We start from the raw sequence: 22,274 nt of genomic DNA, 5'->3' as shown, positions 1-22,274 counted from the left end.
AAAAAAAAAAAAAAAAAAAAAAAAAAAAAAAAAAAAAAAAAAACAAAGTCCACTTCACTCCCCTGCTACCTCCACTGGAGTAGGTGCTTGTATCCATGACTGACAGACCTGGAGATGAATCATACCACAGGACTCTTTGCAGACACTCTCTAGTACCAGCTCAGAACCTGGTAGGTCTGCTGGATGGCTAGACCCAAAAGAGCAATAACAATCACTGTAGTCTGGCTTTCAGGAGGCCCCATCCCTAGGGGAAGAGGAAGAGCACCACATTAAGGGATCACTCTGTGGGACAAACAAATCTGAACAGCAGCCCTTGCATCCCAGATCTTTCCTCTGACATTGTCTACCCAAATGATAAGAAACCAGAAAAACAATTCTGGTAATATGACAAAACAAGGTTGTTGAACATCCCTAAAATATCACACTAGCTCACCAGCAATGGATCCAAACTAAGAAGAAATCTCTGAATTTCCAAAAAAAAAAAAAAAGAATTGAGAAGGTAGATTATTAAGCTACTCAAGGAGGCACCAGAGAAAGGTGAAAACCAATTTAAAGAAATTTTAAAAATAATATAAGATATAGACAAAAAAATATCCAGCAAAATAGATAGCATAAATAAAAAACAATCACAACTTCTGGAAATGAAAGATACACTCAGAGAAATGCAAAATACACTGGAAACTTTCAACAATAGAATCAAACAAGTAGAAGAAAGAACTTCAGAGCTCAAAGACAACGCTTTTGAATTAACCCAGTCCAACAAAGAAAAAAAAATTAAATGAATTAAATGAACAAAGCCTCCTACAATTTTGGAATTATGTTAAATTACAGAACCTAAGGATAATTGGTGTTCCTGAGGAAGAAGAGAAGTCTAAAAGTTTGGAAAGCTTATTTGAAGGAATAATCAAGTGAAACATTCCTGGCCTTACATACAAATACAGGAAGCTCAAAGAACACCCAGACAATTCATCACAAAAAGATCATCACCTAGGCACACAGTCATCAGGTTATCTAAAGTCAGGATGAAAAAAATAATCTTAATAGCTGTGAGGCAAAAGCATCAGGTAACCTATAAAAGAAAATCTATCAGATTAACTGTAGATTTCTCAGCAGAAAGCCTACAGGCTAGAAGGGATTAAGGTCCTATCTCTAGATTCCTTAACAAAACAATGATCAGCCAAGAATTTTGTATCCAGAAAAACTAAGCTTCATAAATGAAGGAAAAAATAAAGTCTTTTTTAGACAAACAAATGCTGAGAGAATTCACCACTCCAAGTCAGCACCACAAGAACTGCTCAAAGGAGTTCTAAATCTTGAAACAAAAACCTTGAAATACACCAAAATAGAACCTCCTTAAAGCATAAATCTTAGGGTCTATAAAACAATAACACAATGAAATAAAAAAACAAGATATTCAGACTGCAACTAGTACGATGAATAGAGTAGTACCTCACATCTTAACATTAACATTGAATGTAACCGGTCTAAATGCTCGATTTAAAAGATACAGAATGGCAGAATGGATAAGAATTCACCAGCCAAGTATCTGCTGTCTTCAAGAGACTCTTCTAACACATAAGGACTCACATAAACTCAAGGTAAAGGGGTGGAAAAAGATACTCCATGCAAGTGGACACCAAAAATGAGCAGGAATAGCTACTCTCATATCAGACAAGACAGCCTTTAAAGCAACAACAGTTAAAAAAAAGACAAAGAAGGACAAGATATAATGATAAAAGGACTAGTTAAACAGGAAAAGATCACAGTCCTAAATATATATGCACCTAACACTGCAACTCCCAAATTTATAAAACAATTACTACTAGATCTAAGAAATGAAATAGATGGCAACACAATAATAGTGGGGGACTTCAATACTCCACTGACAGCACTAGACAGGTATTCAAGACAGAAAGTCAACAAAGAAACAATGCACTTAAACTATACCCTAGAACAAATGGACTTAACAGATATTTATAGAACGTTCTACCCAACAACTGCAGAATATGCATTGCATTCATCAGCACATGGAACATTCTCCAAGATAGACCATATAATAGGCCATAAAACACATCTCAATAAATTTAAGAAAACAGAAATTATATAAAGTACTCTCTCAGACCACAGTGGAATAAAATTGGCAATCAACTCCAAAAGGAGCCCTCAAAACTATACACAGACATGGAAATTAAATAATCTGCTCCTGAATGATCATTGGTTCAACAACGAAATCAAGATAGAAATTTAAAAATTCTTTGAACTGAACAATAACAGTGACACAACCTATCAAAACCTCTGGGATACAGCAAAAGCAGTGCTAAGAGGAAAGTTCATTGCATTAAATGCCTACATCAAAAAGTCTGAAAGACTATCGACAATCTAAGGTCACATCTCAAGGAACTAGAAAAACAAGAAGAAACCAAACCCAAACCCAGCAGAAGAAAAGAAATAACCAAGATTAGAGCAGAACTAAATGACATTAAGAAAATACGAAAGATAAATGAAACTAAAAGCTTGCTCTTTGAAAAGATAAACAAAATTGATAGACCATTAGCAAGATCAACCAAGAAAAGAAGAGAGAAAATCCAAATAAGCTCAATTAGAAATGAAACAGGAGATATTACAACCGATACTACAGAAATACAAAAGATCATTTGAGGCTACTATGAACATGTTTGTGTGCATAAACTAGAAACCCTAGAGGAAATGGATAAAATCCTGGAAGTATGCAATCCTCCTAAGTTAAACCAGGAAGAAATAGAAACTCTGAACAGACCAATAACAAGCAGTGAGATTGAAATGGTAATAAAAAAATTGTTAACAAAAAAGTCCAGCACCAGATGGATTCACAGCTGAATTCCCTCAGACATTAAAGGAAGAATTGGTACCAATCCTATTGAAACTATTGCAAGAGAAAAAGGGAATCCTCCGTAAATCATCCTGTGAAGCCAGTATCACCCTAACACCAAAACCAGGAAAGGATGTGACAAAAAAAGAAAACTACAGAACAATATCTTGGATTAATATAGATGCAAAAGTCCTGAACAAAAATAGCAGCTAACCAATTCCAACAGCAGAATATAAAAAAGATAGTACACCATGATTTAGTGGGTTTCACACCTGGGATGCAGGGATGGTTTAATATACACAAATCAATAAATGTGATACACCACATAAACAGAATCAAAAACGACAATTGCATGATCATTTCAATAGTCGCACAAAAAGTATTTGACAATATCTAGCATCCCTTTATGACTAAAACCCTTAACAAAATCAGCATAGAAGGACATAGCTTAAGGTAATAAAAGCCATCTATGACAAACGCATCGCCAATATTATACGGAACAGGGAAAAGTTGAGACCATTTTCCCTGAGAACTGGAACAAGACAAGAATACCCACTTTCAGGACTTCTGTTCAACATAGTACTGGAAGTCCTAGCCAGAGCAAACAGACAAGAGAAAGACATAAAGGGCATCCAAATCAGTAAAGAGGCAGTCAAACTGTTGCTGTTCACTGATGGTATGATCCTACACCTAGAAAACCCTAAAGACTTATCCAAAAAGCTCCTAGATCTGGCTGGGCGTGGTGGCTCATGCCTGTAATCCTAACACATTGGGAGGCCGAGGCAGGTGGATCGCTTGAGGACAGAGTTCAAGACCAGCCTGGAGAACATAGCAAAACCCCATCTCCACTAAAAATGTAAAAAATTAGTTGGGCATGGTGGTACATGCCTATAATCCCAGCTACTTGGGAGGCTGAGGCACAAGAGTCATTTGAACCCAGGAGGTGGAGGTTGCAGTGATCCGAGATCATGCCACTGCACTCCAGCCTGGGTGACAGAGCAAGACTCTCTACCCCCAAGAGAAAAAAACCTCTTAGATCTGACAAATGATATTAGTAGTTTTAGGATACAAAACGAATCTTGTATACAAATCAATAGCACTGCTGTACAACAACAGTGACCAAGTTGAGAATCAAATCAAGAACTCAAAACCTTTTACAAAAGCTGCAAAAAATAAAATAAAATACTCAAGAATATACCTAACCAAAGAGATGAAAGACCTCTACAAGAAAAACTGCAAAACACTGCTGAAAGAAATCATAGACGACACAAACAAATGGAAACACATCCCATATTCATGGATGGGTAGAATCAATATTGTGAAAATGACCATGACTGCCAAAAGCAATCTACAAATTCAATGAAACTCCCATCAAAATACTATCATCATTTTTCACAGAACTAGAAAAAACAATCCTAAAATTCATAAGGAACTAAAAAAGGGATCACATAGCCAAAGCAAGACTACGCAAAAAGAATAAATCTGGAGGCATCACATTACCCAAATTCAAACTGTACTATAAGGTCGTAGTCACCAAAACAGCATGGTACTGGTATAAAAATAGGCACCTAGACCAATGGAACAGAATAGAGAACCCAGGAATAAAGCTAAATACTTACAGGCAACTGATCTTTGACAAAGCAAACAAAAACATAAAGTGGGAAAAGGACACCCTATTCAACAAATGATGCTGAGATAATTGGCAAGCCACATGTAGAAGATTGAAACTGGATCCTCATCTCTCAGCTTGTACAAAAATCAACTCAAGATGCATTGAAGACTTAAATCTAATACTTGAAACCATAAAAATTCTAGAAGATAACATCACAAAAACTCTTCCAGACATTGGCTTAGGCAAAGAATTCATGACCAAAAACCCAAAAGCAAACACAACAAAAACAAATAGATGGAGGCCGAGGCAGGTGGATCACAAGGTCAGGAGATCGAGACCATCCTGGCTAACACAGTGAAACCCCGTCTCTACTAAAAATACAAAAAATTAGCTGGGCGTGGTGGCGGGCACCTGTAGTCCCAGCTACTCGGGAGGCTGAGGCAGGAGAATGGCGTGAACCCAGTAGCTGGAGCTTGCAGTGAGCAGAGATCGTGCCAATGCACTCCAGCATGGGCGACAGAGTGAGACTCTGTCTCAAATAAATAAATATATATATATCTATATATTTATTTATCCCATATATATATATATTTGGGATATATATAATTAAGTCATATATATATATATAGGACTTAATTAAACTAAGAAGCATCTGTACAACAAAAGAAATAATCAGAAGAGTAAACAGACAACCCACAGAGTGGGAGAAAATATTTGCAAACTATGCATCCAACAAAGGACTACTATGCAGAATCTACAAGGAATTTAAATAAATCAGCAAGAAAAATCAGCAAGAAAAAACAATCCCATCAAAAAGCGGGCTAAGGACATGAATAGACAATTCACAAAAGAAGGTATACAAACAGCAAACAAACATGAAAAAATACTCAACATCACTAATTATAGGGAAATGCAAATCAAAACTATGATGCAATACCACCTTACTCTTACAAGAAGGGCCATAATTTAAAAAAATCAAAAAACAATAGATGTTGATGTGGATGTGGTGAAAAGGAACATCTTTATACTGCTGGTGGGAATGTAAACCATTAATAGTACAACCACTATGGAAAACAGTATGGAGATTCCTTTAAAAACTAAAAGTAGATCTACTATCTGATCCAGCAATCCCACTACTGAGTCTTTATATGAAAAAGACACTTGCACATGCATGTTTATAGCAGCACAATTCACAACTGCAAAAATATGGAACCAGCCCAAATGCCCATTAATCAACAAGTGGAAAAAAAAAGTAGTATATATATAGCATGGAATCCTATTCAGCCAAAAAAAGGAATTGAAAAATGGCATTCACAGCAACCCGGATGGAGTTGGAGACCATTATTGTAAGTGAAGTAACTCAGGAATGGAAAACAAAACATTGTATATCCTCACTTATAAGTGGAAGCTAAGCTATGAGGATGCAAAGGCATAAGAATGATACAATGGACTTTGGGGACTTGGGAAGGGTGGTAGGGGAGTGAGGGATAAAAGACTACACATTGGGAACACTGTACACTGCTCAGGTGATGGGTGCACCAAAATCTCAGAAATCACCACTAAAGATCTTATCCATGTATCCAAACACCACCTGTTCCCCTAAAAACCTATTGGAATAAAAAAATAGATCAAGACACCAAAAAATAAGAAAAAAGGAATGTTATATACTTTCCTATGGTATATATGTTCAAGAGTAAAAACATAATTTTTTAAGGAATAGAGGAAAAGAAGAAAGTATCTCAAGCATCTTTTTTCATAAAGTTATTGGAGGATGCACTCCATCAAAACAAGGAGGCAATCCAACAAAGGAACAGATTTTAGATTCAGGAAACAGGATATCCAAACAGAAGAGAGGAAGGGGGAATTCCTAGAATGCTAGAGCCGGTTGAGCCCAGGCTGAGAGCTGTGCTCCAGAAAGCAATCAGACAAAAATGGTCAGAGATATCCAGAGAGATTTCAACAAGGAGATGAAACTGACAGATTGTCTGATGTATTTGAAAGGATTGGGACGGTATTTATTGAAGAATGTTGGGGATGGAATTATTAATAAATACATAGAAAACTAAGCATCAGACATACAAACAAAAACAATTATTAATTCCAGAAAACAAAAATTGTGCCTAAATGGAATCATATAGCTCAGGTGTAACCAAAGTACATTTTCACAATAATATACTGTAAATACTAAATTTGGATCTAATCACAATTATGGTATAAAGAGGGAGTGTTGGGAGTGTGTTTCTAGTGTGAATATGGGGTAAAGGGAGCTAAACTGTCATCTTCCATAGTAGGAAGTCAGTTAATAATAAAGCTTAAAATAGAAAAATGGCAAATAATTGTATAAGCCTGTTACTTAGAGTTAAAGCAAACAGAAATTAAAACACACACACACACACACACATATACACAGCTAGAAAAGAAAAAAGGTAGTTGTCTCTCACAAATGGAAAATGAGGGAGGATGGGAAAAGGGCTGCTATTTTCTGTAGTAACTTTAATTAAACTCTCTGATTCTTTAAATTGTAGGCATACATATCTTGATAAAAACTAAAACTTAAAAGGATGAGACATCACATCATACTTGAGACTGCGATGCTGGCGAAATCAACATCAGGTACTTTGACACCCCCCATCCCACCTCCTTAACAACCACCACATGCACACACACCCTTGCCTGTGCCTGGTCACCTATGCCCCCACAGCTCTCTGAACCACAGTCAGGGGAGGACCAAGTCAGGGATAGAGGGGGCTAGACTGAGTGGATCATGAGCACAGATAGTTCATAAAAGAATAGCAATGTATTCAATGATATATACACTAAAATTATACCATGACAAAGTGGGATTACCTCAGGCAAACAAGTATTGCCTCATATAAGGGGTTCTATTAATATGCGACACCACATCAAGACACTAAGCAGAAAAAGTGTCTTATAATTTTAATGCATGCTTGACAGGTATTTTATAGAAATCAACAACCATTCCTAATAAAAATTTAAGAACTAGAATTAAAAAGAATTCCTGTTAACAGCATAGAGCATCCATATTTAAATTAGCAATAATTCCTCTATATTCAGAATATACAAAGCTGCCTACTATTATTGTTGTCATTGAAATCATTAATAAAAATATTATTATTTAACATTGTCTGGAAAGTTTTTAAAAACAACAACAAAAAAGATAAAGACAGCACAAGGGAAATAAATACTGAAAAAGAAGACACAAAAATATCTCCTGTATATGATGTGATTACATACCTGGAGAGCTAAATCCACCAAAATGATTCAAATATAAAAATATCTAGTGATCCTGTTAAACTGTAAATCAGATGTCTGTTTCATGCCCTCTCAACTTAGTGGCTTGCCATCTCCCTCAGATTAAATCCAGTGTCCTTGGCCCCATACCATCTGGTGACAACCTTGTTTTCTCCAATTCTCCACCTCTTCTGCTTCACTCCAAACACATGGCTTTCCCTGTTTCTCAGTGATATGGTTAGGCTTTGTGTCCCCACCCAAATCTCATCTTGAATTTAATCCCCATAATCCACACAAGTCAAGGGAGAGACCAGGCAGAACTAACTGGATCATGGGGATAGTTTCCCCTATGTTGTTCTCATGACAGTGAGTTCTCATGAGATCTGAGGTCTGCTGGTTTTATAAGTGTTTGATAGTTCTTCCTGCATTCATTCTCTCACCTGCTGCCCTGTGAAGAGGTGCTGACATGGTTTGGCTGTGTCCTCACCCAAATCTCACCTTGAATTGTAACAATCTCCATGTGGCAAGGGTGGGGCCAGGTGGAGATAATTGAATCACGGGGGAGGTTCCCTTGTACCGTTCTTGTGGTAGTGAATAAGTCTCAGGAAATCGTATGGTTTTATAAGTAGGAGTTCCCCTGCACAAGCTCTCTTGCCTGCCACCATGTAAGACGTGACTTTGCTCCTCCTTCACCTTCTGCCATGATTCTGAGACTTCCCCAGCCATGTGGAACTGTGAGTCCATTAAACCTCTTCCTTTATAAATTACCCAGTCTCAGGTATGTCTTTATTTGCAGCCATGCAAACTCTGAGTCAATTAAACCTCTCTTCTCTACAAATTACCCAGTCTCAGGCAGTTCTTTATAGCAGTGTGAGAACAAACTAATACACTCGGCATGCCACATATGTTCCCATCTCAGGGCCTTTGCACTTTCTGTTCCCTCTGTCATCTCATCCAGGTCTGCTCGAACGATACCTTTTGATATTGGCCCTCCCTGTCTTCCCTATCGCAAATGTCACTTTGTTAGTGGCCTTTCCTGAACACTAAATCTTTCCCTGGTCATTGTTTGTCCTCTGCTAGGCTTTATCTGTTTCTTTATATGATTTATTGCTACCTTGTATATTAGTTATATTTTTGCTTATTGTCTCTCTTTTCATTAAAATGTAACCTCCAAGAAGATGAAAATTTTAGATTCTCAGAACCTAGAAGACTATCTGCCCCACAAAAGGTACCTGGTAACTCGATGTTGAATAAATGATTAAATGAAAGGCATTTAAAACACTCAAAAGATACATAAAAGAATTACTCTCTCTTCTTCAGAAAAATAAGAAGTACTCACAGATTGAGATTGACAATTTCCATACATAACATAATTTATATCATGTATGGAAATTAAAATTAAAATTAAAAAGGACAACAAAGTATTTGAATAAACAAAACAAAAATGATTAATAGTCATCACCTACAAAGAGTGCATTTAAATTTATAAGAACACCAAGACCATAACAGATAAACAGATAATTCATAGAAAATTATATACAATATAAACAAATACATGGAGAAATAGTAATCTTCACTAGTAAACAAAGGAACGTAAATTAAAGCCAGTTGAAATACTGTTTTATCTGTCAAATTAGAAAAAAAAGTTTTTGCTAACTGCTGTTGAAGTGCAGAAAAAGCTAGCAGATTCATTCCAGAGTGATGGCACTGTATTAAATAATATTTTTGCAAAGCAATTCAGCAATATAGAGAAAGAGCCATATACATGTCTGTGTCCTTTACTAGTAATGCCTCTATTAGGAATTATTCCTATGGAAATTCAACAGCAGCAAAAAGCTATTTGCAAGAAGATGCTCACTGCAGTGTTATCTATAAAAGCCCCAAACTGAAAACACATAAATGGCTAACATTAAGGGGAATGGTTTAATAAATTACAGTACCTCTGCACAATGGAATATTATGTGGCCATTAAAATGATAATTATGCAGAAACATGAAAAATGTTTATGATCCACTGGTCACTGAAAACAAACAGAACACAAAATAGTAGGTATATACCACAGATAACACTCCCAGCATGTATTACATTTAGAAGAGATAATACGTAAAAATAATATAATAGTTGTATTGGGGTTAGTGGAATTTTTATAGGTGACATAAGAAATATTATTTTTTAAACGTTCTCTTTAAATTTTCACACAGAAACTCTTGTAATTTCTAACAGGTTAGATTCTGAAAGGCTCTTCCTGTGCCTGAAGTAATACTGCACCAACTATCAATTTGTACGTAGCCCTGTAAAACTTTATCATCTTTACTTTTATTTACACTACAATAGCAAGACTCTTCTTACCACCACTTTCAACATCCTTCTGTGGAGTTTAAAGGCAATGCAGAAACACGTTGAACAAAGGAGGAAGCAAACAAAATAAGATGGAATACTAAGGCTGGAGCGAAAATGACCCTGGAAACCACTCCAGTCACCTGTCCATGGCCAGCAGAGCTAATGTGTTTTTGCCTTGGCAGGAAGTTTTGCCTATATGTCTGAAAGCTGTTAGGTGAAGAGGAGTCTCCACTTTGTCCATACCAGAACACATGGTCTAGAAACACAGCTGGGACTTGAGTCAGCCACTCTCTAAAACCCAGGCATAAGCCCAAATGGATTTCTCCAGTGACATGTGTGGGGGTCAAGTGGTTCCACTGATCCAGAATCCCCCACATCTCTGAAAACAAGCACAGCTTCACAGCATAGAATGGGGTTGGGGGTCCAGTCTTCCCAGAATATTTTTCTCCCTATCATCCCCTTGGGGAACAGATTCACCCATCTTCCTTGTGATACCTTCCTGATCTTTCTGCTACATTCTAGCTGGGAGGCCTTGAACAAGTTAAACTCTCTGTGCCTTACTTTCCTCCACTGTAGAAAAGGGGATAAGAAAAGCCCCTACCTCACAGCACTATGTGAGCATTAGTGAGTTAATATCTCTCAAGTGAAGGCAACAGTGCCTGCCATATAACACTCAATCAAATGATGCTAGTTATCACTAACTGTTGTCCTCATGGTGGAACTGACCTGATCTCTCTTTTGCTCCACTGTGGTATATGCCCATACTTAATAAAAAAAACACAGTCCCAAACTTGGAATGGGACAGAACCTTTTTGTATGATGTAATTTCCAACCTCTTTCTGGGAAGAAATTAGTGTTGATAAAATGCTTAAGCAATTTTCTGATAAACTTTAATAAGATTAAGACCTCTTCTGGGAAGCCAGATACCCACCCACTCAGCTGACTGTCAGTCAGGATCTAATGATCTTGAAACAATGCTTTTTTTTTTTTTTATTGTATCCAGTCTAACAGTGATTATTTAATCATCCTGTTTTTCTATGAAATTTTTATATAGGAGACAATCTCTGAATTAACCCACTAATGCTTCTTTTCTTGTGATTTGCTTGAACTTAAACTTTCGCATATGTTTAAAAGTAAAATATCTGACCAGGCATAGTGTCTCATGCCTATAATCCCAGCACTTTGCGAGGGTGAGGTGGGAAGATCACTTGAGCCCAGGAGTTCAAGATCAGCCTGAGCAACATAGCAAGACCTTGTTTCTACTAAAAATACAAATAAAAATAAATTAGCTGACCATGGTTGTGTAGTCCTGGCTACTCAGGAGAATGGGGCGTGACAATCACTTGAGCTCACGAGGCTGTGGCTACAGTGAGCCATGATTACACCACTGCACTCCAACCTGGGTGACAGAGCAGGAACCTGTCCCCCCAGAAATAAACATAAAATAAAATGTTTGAAAAAACAAACAAACCTATTATAGCATATAAAATAGCTGATAGCATTTATTTGTATTCTTAGTTCTAACATTCGTACTAGGGGAGGGACCCTGGAAAGTAAGGACCACACTTGTGATGCAGGATCTAAAACGAAATGATTTAGGCAGATAGCGAGGGTAAAAGAGTCTTCGGTAAGACTTTCCTTTTAACAAAAAGCAGCCCCCAAATCATTTCCAACAAAGAGCAGCCTGAAAAAGCAAGCTAGAATCTTGCACAGGTGAATGCCAGCAGCTGTGCCAATAGGAAAAGGCTACCTGGGGCTAGGCATGTTCAACATGGTGGCTCCATCTTCCCTTTTCTTTGCCAACCATGTGTACAGTAAGGAACAGACAATATGGTGCTGGCCAGGTAGAGAACCCATCTGCATACTAAAAGATCAGGGTTGGATGGCCAGCTTCTTCATGGACTATGCAAATGTCACACCTGCTCTGACCAATCTCTCGGGCCCTATGTAAATCAGACACCATCTCCTGAAGCTTGTCCATAAAACCCCATGCATTTCACCACGGAACTGGAGGACCCATTCAGGTGCCTCTCTCTCTCTCTCTGCAGGAGAGACAGCTATTCTCTTTTCTCTTTCTTTTGCCTATTAAACCTCTGCTCTTAAACTCACTTCTTGTGTGTCCGCGCCCTCAATTGCTCTGGTGTGAGATGACAAACCTTGGGTATTTACCCCAGACAATGACACCACTTCATTTGTTTTTACCCATATTTTCATCTAGCACTTAATATTGTGACTGACAAAGAAAAGGTAATCAATAAATGTTTGTTAAGAGAATAAATTAATGAAAGAACAAATAAACTTTTTAAAAGAATTGAACAAAGCATCACTTACTATTAGCACTTACTGGGAGTACTCCCAGCACTTACTGGGAGGCTGCGTTCTAAAGCACTACTGGCTTCGGACTCAACCCAGGGATTGAAATATGTTTTTACCTCTGTGGCTTGGGGAAAGTTTATCCACCTTGCTGCAGGTTCCATTTCTTCATAGCACTATGGAGAGAATAGTGCATTGTGAAGGTATTGTGAGTTGGGACAACTTGTGCAGAGAGTAAAACACAATGGCAAGTACATTTGGGCCTAAAGATATCTTAGTTCTCCCTCTTGCCACTGACTCTTTCTTTGTGATTGGAAAAGTTACTTCCTCTCCCTGGGCCTCAGTTTCCTCATTCTTAAATAATAATAATAATAAAAATCCCTCATGGGGCATGGCTCCTCTCTCACTGCCTCCACTCTCTGCAGGCACTGGTGGTATGTGCCCAGGTGTACCTGCCACTTCCCGCCAGGTCCTTGCTTTGTATTTGCACCTGCCCCCCTTTTGTTTGTAGTCTAAGTGACACGGGTCTCCCTCTCTTTCCTCCAGCTGCATTGCTCAATCCTGCAATGTGTCACTGTGGTGTGGAGCTGGCATTCTGGACGATGTGGCATGACCTCACACTGATGCCATTCCCCTCCCACCAAGCCAACCTGGCTTCCTCCTCCACCCATGGAATAAGCCAGAATGCTGAAAGTGGGAGGGAAATAGAGCACCAAGGTTAAGGAGGCAGTCCCTGACATTTATTAATGGAATTTCTGTTTCTATGATGAATGTAGAGATTTAAGGTGACTGCCTCTTAAGGTGATACGTAGGGAGATGATGAACCCCAGTGTTTTCCTTAACGATCCATCAGTTTAGAGGAAAACATACATATACAAAGTCAATATTGAAAAGACTGCATAGACCTATAGAGTAGAGAGGAGGAGAAACAGATGTGCTTGGACTTACAGCAGTGCAAAGGTTGCTGGAGCAGTGCCCTGAGCTGGCCCTTTAGGGATGGATAGGATTCACTCAGATTTGTGTGGGTGAACAGACAGAGCCTTCCAGGGCTCCAAAACTGATGGGGTTATGGTGGAATAGGGGTTGAAAAAAAGAGAGAAAAAGAAAAAAAAAATCCCTCATGTGCCAGGGATCTAGTCAAGGTAAAATAAATACCTTTAAAAATACTTAAAAAAATAAAGATCCGGGGCAGACCCTGGCTTTCAGCCAAAGTAGAGAAACAAAGACTGGATTTACCCTCACGCCTGGAAAAATTAAAATACTGGACAATATAGGTGAAACAACCGTTTTCAAGACACCAGACATGAGGCACTGAAAGACAGTGATGCCTGAGAGATGAGAAAAAATAATGTGAGCCCAACTGCCCAAACTATAGCCTTGAGAGAGTATGTAGGCCATAGAGCAGGAAGGGGGAACTGAGGCACTAGCATTCTTCCTGAGTTGAAGAGACAGAGTTGAGCGTCCAGGGAGATCAAAGCAGTTAAAGTTTATAGGACAGAGCACCAGAGAGAAGAGAAAGAACCTCAAAGATCTGTAGAGGGCTCCCCTCAAGTAATCATCAGAGTACTGATTAGTGCAAACATGTCAGGAAAATACCCAAGGCGAGGAAAAGAACCACCCAAAAAGGGGTAAAAGAAATAGTACTGAAGTAACCCTCATAGGGTTAACAAGAATTCTGGACAGAAATACAGTTATAATTAAGCATTAGTTAGGCTGTGCTTTGACCTACTTCCTTGTAACTGAAAGTCACAGTAGCACTAGATACTGACCACTTGCATCCCCATTACTCCAATAAGTAGGATCTCAGAAATTGTTTACGTTGTTTTTTAGATCCTAAATTCCAGCAAAACAGCTAATGCCAACCAGCTTGAAGACCCCCATAGAAGAAGTGAATCTCATGAGAATACAGTTTCTTCATCACCTTGTCCCATGACTCTGATATAGGAGTTAAGAAGAAATTACTTAGGCAGATAGTGAGGGTATGGGAGTTCTTGGTAAGGTTTTGCTTTTTAATGAAAAGCAGCCCCCAAACCATTTTCTAACAAATAGCAGCCTGTAAAATCAAGTTGCAGACATAGACAAGAAAGCTGGAAGCTTACATGCATGATTGCCGGCAGCAAAATACTACTCGGGAATAGGCAAGTTCTAAATGGCAGCTCCATCTTCCCTTCTCCCTTTGCCAGCCACGTGTACAGTAAGGAGCAGACAAGATGGCCCTGGCCAAGTGGAAAGCCTATTTGCATAATAAGATCAGAGTGAGGTGATCAGCCTTCTCCCACCCCCTCTGCGCTACGTAAACATCACACATGGTTGAACCAATCTGTGGGCCCTATGTAAATCAGGCTCTGCCTCCTCAAGCCTGCCTATAAAATCTGCTGCGGTCCGCCACTCTTCCCTTTTTCAGACACCTCTCTCACAAGAGAGAGGAACTACCCTCCTCTCTCCTTTCTTCTGCTTATTAAATGTTCCTTAACCCACTCCGTGTGTGTGTGTGTCCATGTCGTTAATCTTCTGGATGCAAGACAATGAACCCTGTGTATTTACGCCAGACAACGATACCGCTTCAACTTCACCCAGCGTTCTTTGACCAATCAACAATCTCCACACTTCAGTCATTCCAAAGCCCTTAAAAACCCTAGTCCTAAACTTCTTGGGGAGGCAGATTTGAGGTTTCCGCCCATCTCCTCATTCAGCAGCCCTATGATTAAACCTTTCCTGCTGCAATCCGGTATCTCAGTGTACTGACTTGCTATGCACATCAGGCAATGAACCTATTACGGTTTGTTCATGATGCTCACTTGGATCAAGAATAATGCTGTTCCCACTGGCCAGACTTGAAAATCTCACAATTCACAGGGCTAAAGTACTGAGAAAGATCTTAATACTGTCCTAGACTAAATATGAATCTAGTCTCACCTAACAATCTTATAAACAAGGTTCAACAGGGTCATCAAACTATTTCAGATATCTTAATTGAGCCCTTTAATAAAGCTCGAGAAAATTTAAAGGAATACAAGCATGTCCAGCACACAGGATATAATTCACAATGTCTGACATTCAATACAAAATTACCAGATATGCAAAGGAGCTGTAAAATATGGCCCTATTAAGGAGAGAAAGCCAATCAATCCAAACTGACCCAGAACTTAGAATTAGCAGAGAAAGACAATGAAAAAGTTCTTACAACTGTATTTCATAGTTCAAAAAGTTAAGACATAAAAAGTAAGATATAAAAAGACTAAATAAAACTTCTAGAGATGAAAAGTACAATATTTAGAATGTGTTAAATAAAATTTCTAAGAGGCCATTGGTTTGGACTGAGCTCCTGCAGTAGGCCCAACAGACCAAACCGAAATGGAGTCACTGACACTGAAGTTCCACAGCACCAAGCTGAAACAAAGCTGTTTATCTGACCTTCCAAGAAATTAAGAGAGAAAGAGAGAGAGATAATAGTCAAATCTCCAAATAGGGAAGTTTTAGCCAGCATGATAAGAAAGTCCTCTCTGCTTTCACCTTTACAAGAAAAGTAACTTTGAAATGACCAATCTACTTTTGTTATTTGGTTCTCTTTCCTGGGCCCTTCTGTCTATAAAGCCAACCACCCCTGCTCAGCTCATCAGAACACTCATTCTATTTTGTAGAATGAAGTGTTGCACAATTCTAGATGGAAAATAAAAGCCAATTAACATCTTTAAATCAGATGTGTTGTAATTTTGTCTTTTTCAGATGAAAAATACACTGGATAGAATCCAATAACAGCAGATAAGATTTTGTTCCCTCCACCCTCCCCTATTTTCCAAAAGAGAATAAGGAATTTGAATACATAGTAATAGAGGTTATCCAAAAAGAAACACGTAGAGAAAAAAAGAATTTTAAAAATGTACAGAGCAAAAGTGCACTGTGGGGACAACTTCAAGCAGCTTGTTCTATGTGTAATTAAAGTCTCCAGAGGAAAGGAGAGAGTTGGAGGACAGGAAAAAAGTATTTGAAAAGAGAATAGCCGAAATGTTACTAAACTTGATTTTTTAAAAAAACTATAAACCCACAGTTCCAAGAAGCTCAAGAAATTGGAAACATAAGAAATATGAAGAAAGTATACCAAAACATGTCATAATCAAATTGTTCGAAACCAATAATAAAGACATAATCTTAAAAGCAACCAGGGTGAGTGAAGGGGAAGACACATTACATGCAGAAAAAAGTATAGGGATTACAGCAGATTTCTCATACAAAATAATGTAGGCAAAAAGACAGTAGAGCAATATCTGTAAAATACTGAAAGAAAAATTATCAACCTGGAATTTTCTACACAGTGAATATGCCTTTCTAAAGCAAAGGTAAAATAAAGACTTTTTCGTACATACAAAAGCTAAAGAAAAAATAATAGCCAGAAGGCCCATATTATAAGAGGTGCTAAAGGGCATTCTTCAAGCACAATGAAAATGATGCCAGGTGGAAATATGGATCTAGACAAAGCAATTATAGCTTTAGAAATGGTATTTGCATTTATATCTGTATTTTAAAAGATAATTATACAAAAATAATAACAATATAATATGGGGTTTATAACATATGTAAATGTAAAATGTATGACGACATTATCATTAAGGTCAAAAGGAAAGAAATGAAAATGTACTATTGTAAGGTTTGTATACTATTAATGAAGTGGTATAATATCATTTGAAAGTAGACTTTGACATTACAGATACATATTATAAACCTGAGAGCAACCTGAGGTAATACTGGTAATACAAATATAGGAAATACAGGTAGTTAACAAAGGAGATAAAAGGGAATCACAAAAATATTCAGTCCAAAAGAAGGCAGAAAAAGAGGAAAAACTGAACAAATAAGAGATGAGATGAATAGAAAACAAATAGAAAGATGATAGATCTAAACCTAAACATCAATAATCACATTAAACATAAGTGGTCTAAACATTATAATTAAAAGGCACAGGTTGTTAGATGGATATAAAGGAAGACCCAACTATAAACTGAAACCCACTTTAAATATAAAAAATATGAAAATAAAAGGATCAAAAATATATACCAAGCTAATACTAATGAAAAGAAAGCTAGACTAGTTATATTAGTGTCAGACAAAGTAGATTTCAGAGTAAAAATATTACCAGGAATAAAGAGAAAATTTCATAATGATGAAAGGATCAATTCATCAGGAGGAGGACATAACAACTGGAAACTACTATATACCCAATAACAGAGCTTTGAAAAACTGGAACCAAAAACTAAACAACAAAGAGATAGCCTTTAAAGCCATATATCTATTAAGGTAATTAAATATGTAGTTAAAAACTTTTCCAGCCGGGCGCGGTGGCTCAAGCCTGTAATCCCAGCACTTTGGGAGGCTGAGACGGGCGGATCACGAGGTCAGGAGATCGAGACCATCCTGGCTAACACGGTGAAACCCCGTCTCTACTAAAAATACAAAAAACTAGCCGGGCGAGGCGGCAGGCGCCTGTAGTCCCAGCTACTCCGGAGGCTGAGGCAGGAGAATGGCATAAACCCGGGAGGCGGAGCTTGCAGTGAGCTGAGATCCGGCCACTGCACTCCAGCCCGGGCGACAGAGCAAGACTCCGTCTCAAAAAAAAAAAAAAAAAAAAAAAAAAAAAAAAAAAAAAAAAAAATTTCCATAAAGAAAATTTTAGACCCAGCTGGCTTCACTAGTCTAAATGCTAAAGTCTACCATTTAAAGAAGAAATTATACTAATTCTACATGAACTCTTCTGGAAAACTGAAGGGAAGGGAATATTTCCCAACTCACTCCATGAGGCAGCACTACCCTGACACCAAAACCAGACAAGAAAAGAAAACTACAGACTAATATCCTTCGTGAATAAGATAAGAAATTGTAAATGAAATTTCAGCAAATAGAATTTGACAATATTTTAAAAGGATAAAATATCATGACTAAGTGGTATTTATCTCAGGATTGAAAGGTTGGTTTAACATTTGAAAATCAGTGTAAGGCACCATATTAACAGGCTGAAAAAAAAAAAAAAAGGATCATCCAAAAAGCATTTGACAAACTCAAACATCCATTTCTGATTATGAAAAAAAAAAGTATCAATAAATATCAGCTGGACATGGTAGCTTGCACCTATAATCCCACCTACGTAAGAGGCTGAGGCAGGAGGATCACCTGAGCCCAGGAGTTCAAGGCTGCAGTAAGCTATGATTGTACCACTGTACTCCAGCCTGAGTGACAGAGCAAGACCCCATCTCGAGGAAAAAATAAAAACAGAAAACAAAAGTAAGCTTGGAATAGAAAGAAACTTCTTCAACCTGCTAACATGTACAAACAAACCTATAGCTAACATCATATTTAATGATGAACAACTGAATGTTTTTCTTCTAAGATCAGAAAAAAAGTCAAGGCTATCCACTCTAACTACTCCTATTCGACATTGTCCTGAATGTTCTAGCAACTGCAATAAGAAAAGAAGTAAAAAGCATCTAGATTGGAGCAGAAGTAAGACTGCCCTTATTCACAGACACCACGATTATCTATGTAGAAAATACAGTGAAATCCCCCAAAAGCTACTAGAACTAGTAAGAGAGTTGTACCACGTTTGCGATGTGTAAGATCAATATATAAATATTAATTGTATTCCTACTTACTAGCAACAATAGGAAATTGAAATAAGAAAGCTACTGACAATAACATCAAAATATATGAAATGCTCAGTAATAAATACAATAGAGGTGCAAAATCTGTTTTGAGAACTATAAATAGTGCCAGAAAATTAAAGATCTAAATAAATGGAGACATATACCATGTTCATAGGTTGGAAGACTGTTGATATGTCAATTATCCCCCAAATTGATCTGCAGATTCAATGCAATCCCAATCAAAATCCCAGCACACTTTTTTTTTTCTTCTTTTTTTTGAGACAGAGTCTCGCTCTGTCACTCAGGCTGGAGTGTAATGGCATGATCTCGGTTCACTGCAACCTCCACCTCCCAGGTTCAAGCAATTCTCCCTGCCTCAGCCTTCTAAGTAACTGGGACTACAGATGCACACTACCACACTCCACTAATTTGGTATGTTTAGTAGAGATGGGTTTTGCTATGTTCACCAGGCTGGTCTCGAATTCCTGACCTCAGGTGATCCACCCGCCTCAGCCTCCCAAAGTGCTGGGATTACAGGTGTGAACCACCGTGCCTGGCCTGTTTTTTTTTTTTTTTTTTTTTTTTGGTTTGTTTGTTTTTGGACACTGAGTCTTGCTCTGTTGCCCAGGGTGGAGTGCAGTGGCACGATCTCAGCTCACTGCAACCTCTACCTCCCAGGTTCAAGCGATTCTCAGGCCTCAGCCTCCCAAGTAGCTGGGACTACAGGCGCATGCCACCACACCTGGCTAATTTTTGTATTTTTAGTAGAGATGAGGTTTCACCATGTTGCCCAGGCTGGCTTTGAACTACTGAGCGAAATAATCTGCTCACCTCAGCCTCTCAAAGTACTGGGATTACAGGCGTGAGCCACCATGCCCAGCTGCAAACAACTGATTTTTGACAAGAGTGTAAAAGCAATTCAATGGGAAAAGGATAGTCTTTTCAACAAATTTTGATGAAACGAGATATTCTTTTGCAAAAAAGCTAAATATATACTTTGTACCATACACAAAATAAACTCAAACTTAATTAAAACCTAAAACTATAGAATTTTTGTACAAAAACAAGAGAAAAATCTTTCTGACCTTCAGTTAGGCAATAATGTCTTAGATATGACACAAAACGCACTGCACATAAAAGAGAAAAAAACTGAAAAATTGGACTTCATAAAAATTTAGAACTTTGGTCCTTGTAAGACACCATGAAGAGAATGAAAAGATAAACTGCAGAAGGTGAGAAATACGCAACCCACATATCTGGAGTATACAACTCCCAAAGCTCAACAATAAGAAATCAAACAACTGTCCCTCAAATAGGCAGAAGATTTGAACAGAACTTCACCAAAAAAAAAAAAAAAAAAAAAAAACAGAATGGCAAATAAGCACATGAAAAATGTTCTGTGTCATTAGTTATAAAGGACATGAAAATCAAAACCACAATGATATATCCCTCCACAACAATTAGAATGGTGAAAATAAGAAGACTGCAAATACCAAATGTCGAGGATGATACAGACCAACTAGAACTCTCCTATATCACTGATATGAATTGAAAATGGCACAACTATTTTGGTAAGTAGTTTGGCAGTTTCTTAACGAGTTAAAGATATACTACCACATGGTCCAATCATTCCCTTCCTAGGTATGTGTCCAAGAGAAATGAAAACGTATCCACACAGACTCGTACGTGAATGTTCATAGAAACTTTATTTGTAATAGCCCAAAACTGGAAATAGCCCAAATGTCTATCAACAGGCAAATGGATAAACAACCATGGAATACGGCTCAGTAATAAAAATGAATGAACTATTGATACATGCAACAAATTGTATTAATCTCAAAATAACTATGTTGAGGGAGATAAACAGCATAAAAAGATTACATGCTGTGTAAGCCTATTTATATAAAATTCCAGAAAATGCAAATAATCTGTAATGACAGAGAAGATCTGTCACTGAGCATCCCCTTCCATCTGGATACTAAGAGTGGGAGGGTATGATCACAAGGGGACACAGGAAACTTTTGGGGTGAAGGATATGTCTATTATTTTGATGTGGTGATGATGTCATAGGTGTATGTATAAGTCTAAACTTATCAAATTGTCCACTTTAACCATGTGCAATTTACTGTAATTCAGTTATATCCCAGTAAAGCTGTTGAAAACAACATGTGCTACACCAAGGAGTGGCTGTGATCAGCCTGGGTAACCTCCCGGAGATGCAGCAGATCAAGGCAGACTGCAACAACCACCACTCAAGAGCCCCCTTCCGGTCAGGGAGATGGTCTATGCATCCCACCTACTAGCTCTGTGACTCATATCTGGTGCAAGAACTGTAGTAAAGTTTTCGAGCTGACAAAACCAAAGCACAAGACACCAGCGAAGGCCATGTTCACTGTAACACCTTATCTGAAAAGCCATTTTGACGCCCTCGCTCCTTCCAGCCCGCCCTCTTCCTCCCAGCAGACGGTAGCAAAGCCAGCCCTAGGCCTGGTGATCTGGCCTCCCTGTCTACTCTGAGTGTCTTGCCTTCTCCTCCACTGAAAACCATTCTCCAGAAAATAAAACACAACAAAATCAAGATAAAAGGCATCAGCATGGCCCCCCACCAGGCTTTAATGGGCAAATTTGTATGAGCAAGGGCAAAATGAAGGGTAGCAAGGAAAACACTGAATTAAAAGCCACTTGAATTAAGAATTCAATAGCAGCCACTTAACTAATAAATAGTATTCCTCTCTCCCATTGATTGATTCAGGATTGTAATGAAGAGTTCCAGGGGCAACAGCAGAATGTTTTAATTCATGGGATAAATGTCACCAACTCTTGGGTTCCTAAGATTGAATGTGTTGGAGAAAAGCGGAATGGAGAGCCCACAGGAATTAATTCTTGGAACATCCCTGCGGGGTCAGCATTATTATACTCTGCTTCTAGGTGGATTTAATATCTCGAGTGCTGGGCAGGGCGCCGTGTGCACACAGGGGCTCCGTGATCGTTATTAAGTGATGATGGGGCAGATAGACTAGAGCTGGAGCTCACACTGGATCAGCTGTCTTATTTATTTCCAAGTTAAGAGACTGAACAAATAGACTGTTGTTATTATCATGGTGATGATTATTGCCATGGTGCATAATAATGGCTTGGCGCTGCCAGAACTATGTGGCAAAGACGGCACTAAGTCACTGGCTCCAGAGACAGTTGTTCACATAGGATGATGTTGTACAAAATAAGAGTTCATCTGAGGGATACCTCAGATTCCCACCCTAGACCCCTACCCAACAGC

The 22,274-nt window shown here is 38.2% G+C and overlaps 2 protein-coding genes across 4 annotated transcripts in view; one reads left to right on the top strand and one right to left on the bottom strand.

Annotated features, from left to right (window-relative positions):
- Window positions 1-22,274, bottom strand: part of ZBTB7C (zinc finger and BTB domain containing 7C) — a 387,122-nt gene that overhangs the window by 217,575 nt on the left and 147,273 nt on the right. The window lies entirely within an intron of this gene.
- Window positions 12,544-13,087, top strand: C18H18orf12 (chromosome 18 C18orf12 homolog). Its single transcript, XM_023207589.1, is given in 2 exon segments — window positions 12,544-12,738; window positions 12,740-13,087. Coding segments are annotated over 2 exon segments (543 nt in total).

Source organism: Piliocolobus tephrosceles, chromosome 18, assembly GCF_002776525.5.
Source record: "Piliocolobus tephrosceles isolate RC106 chromosome 18, ASM277652v3, whole genome shotgun sequence".
Lineage (NCBI taxonomy): Eukaryota > Metazoa > Chordata > Mammalia > Primates > Cercopithecidae > Piliocolobus > Piliocolobus tephrosceles.
The sequence above is the reverse complement of the archived record's forward strand: the minus strand, read 5'-3'. Positions and strand labels throughout refer to the sequence as shown.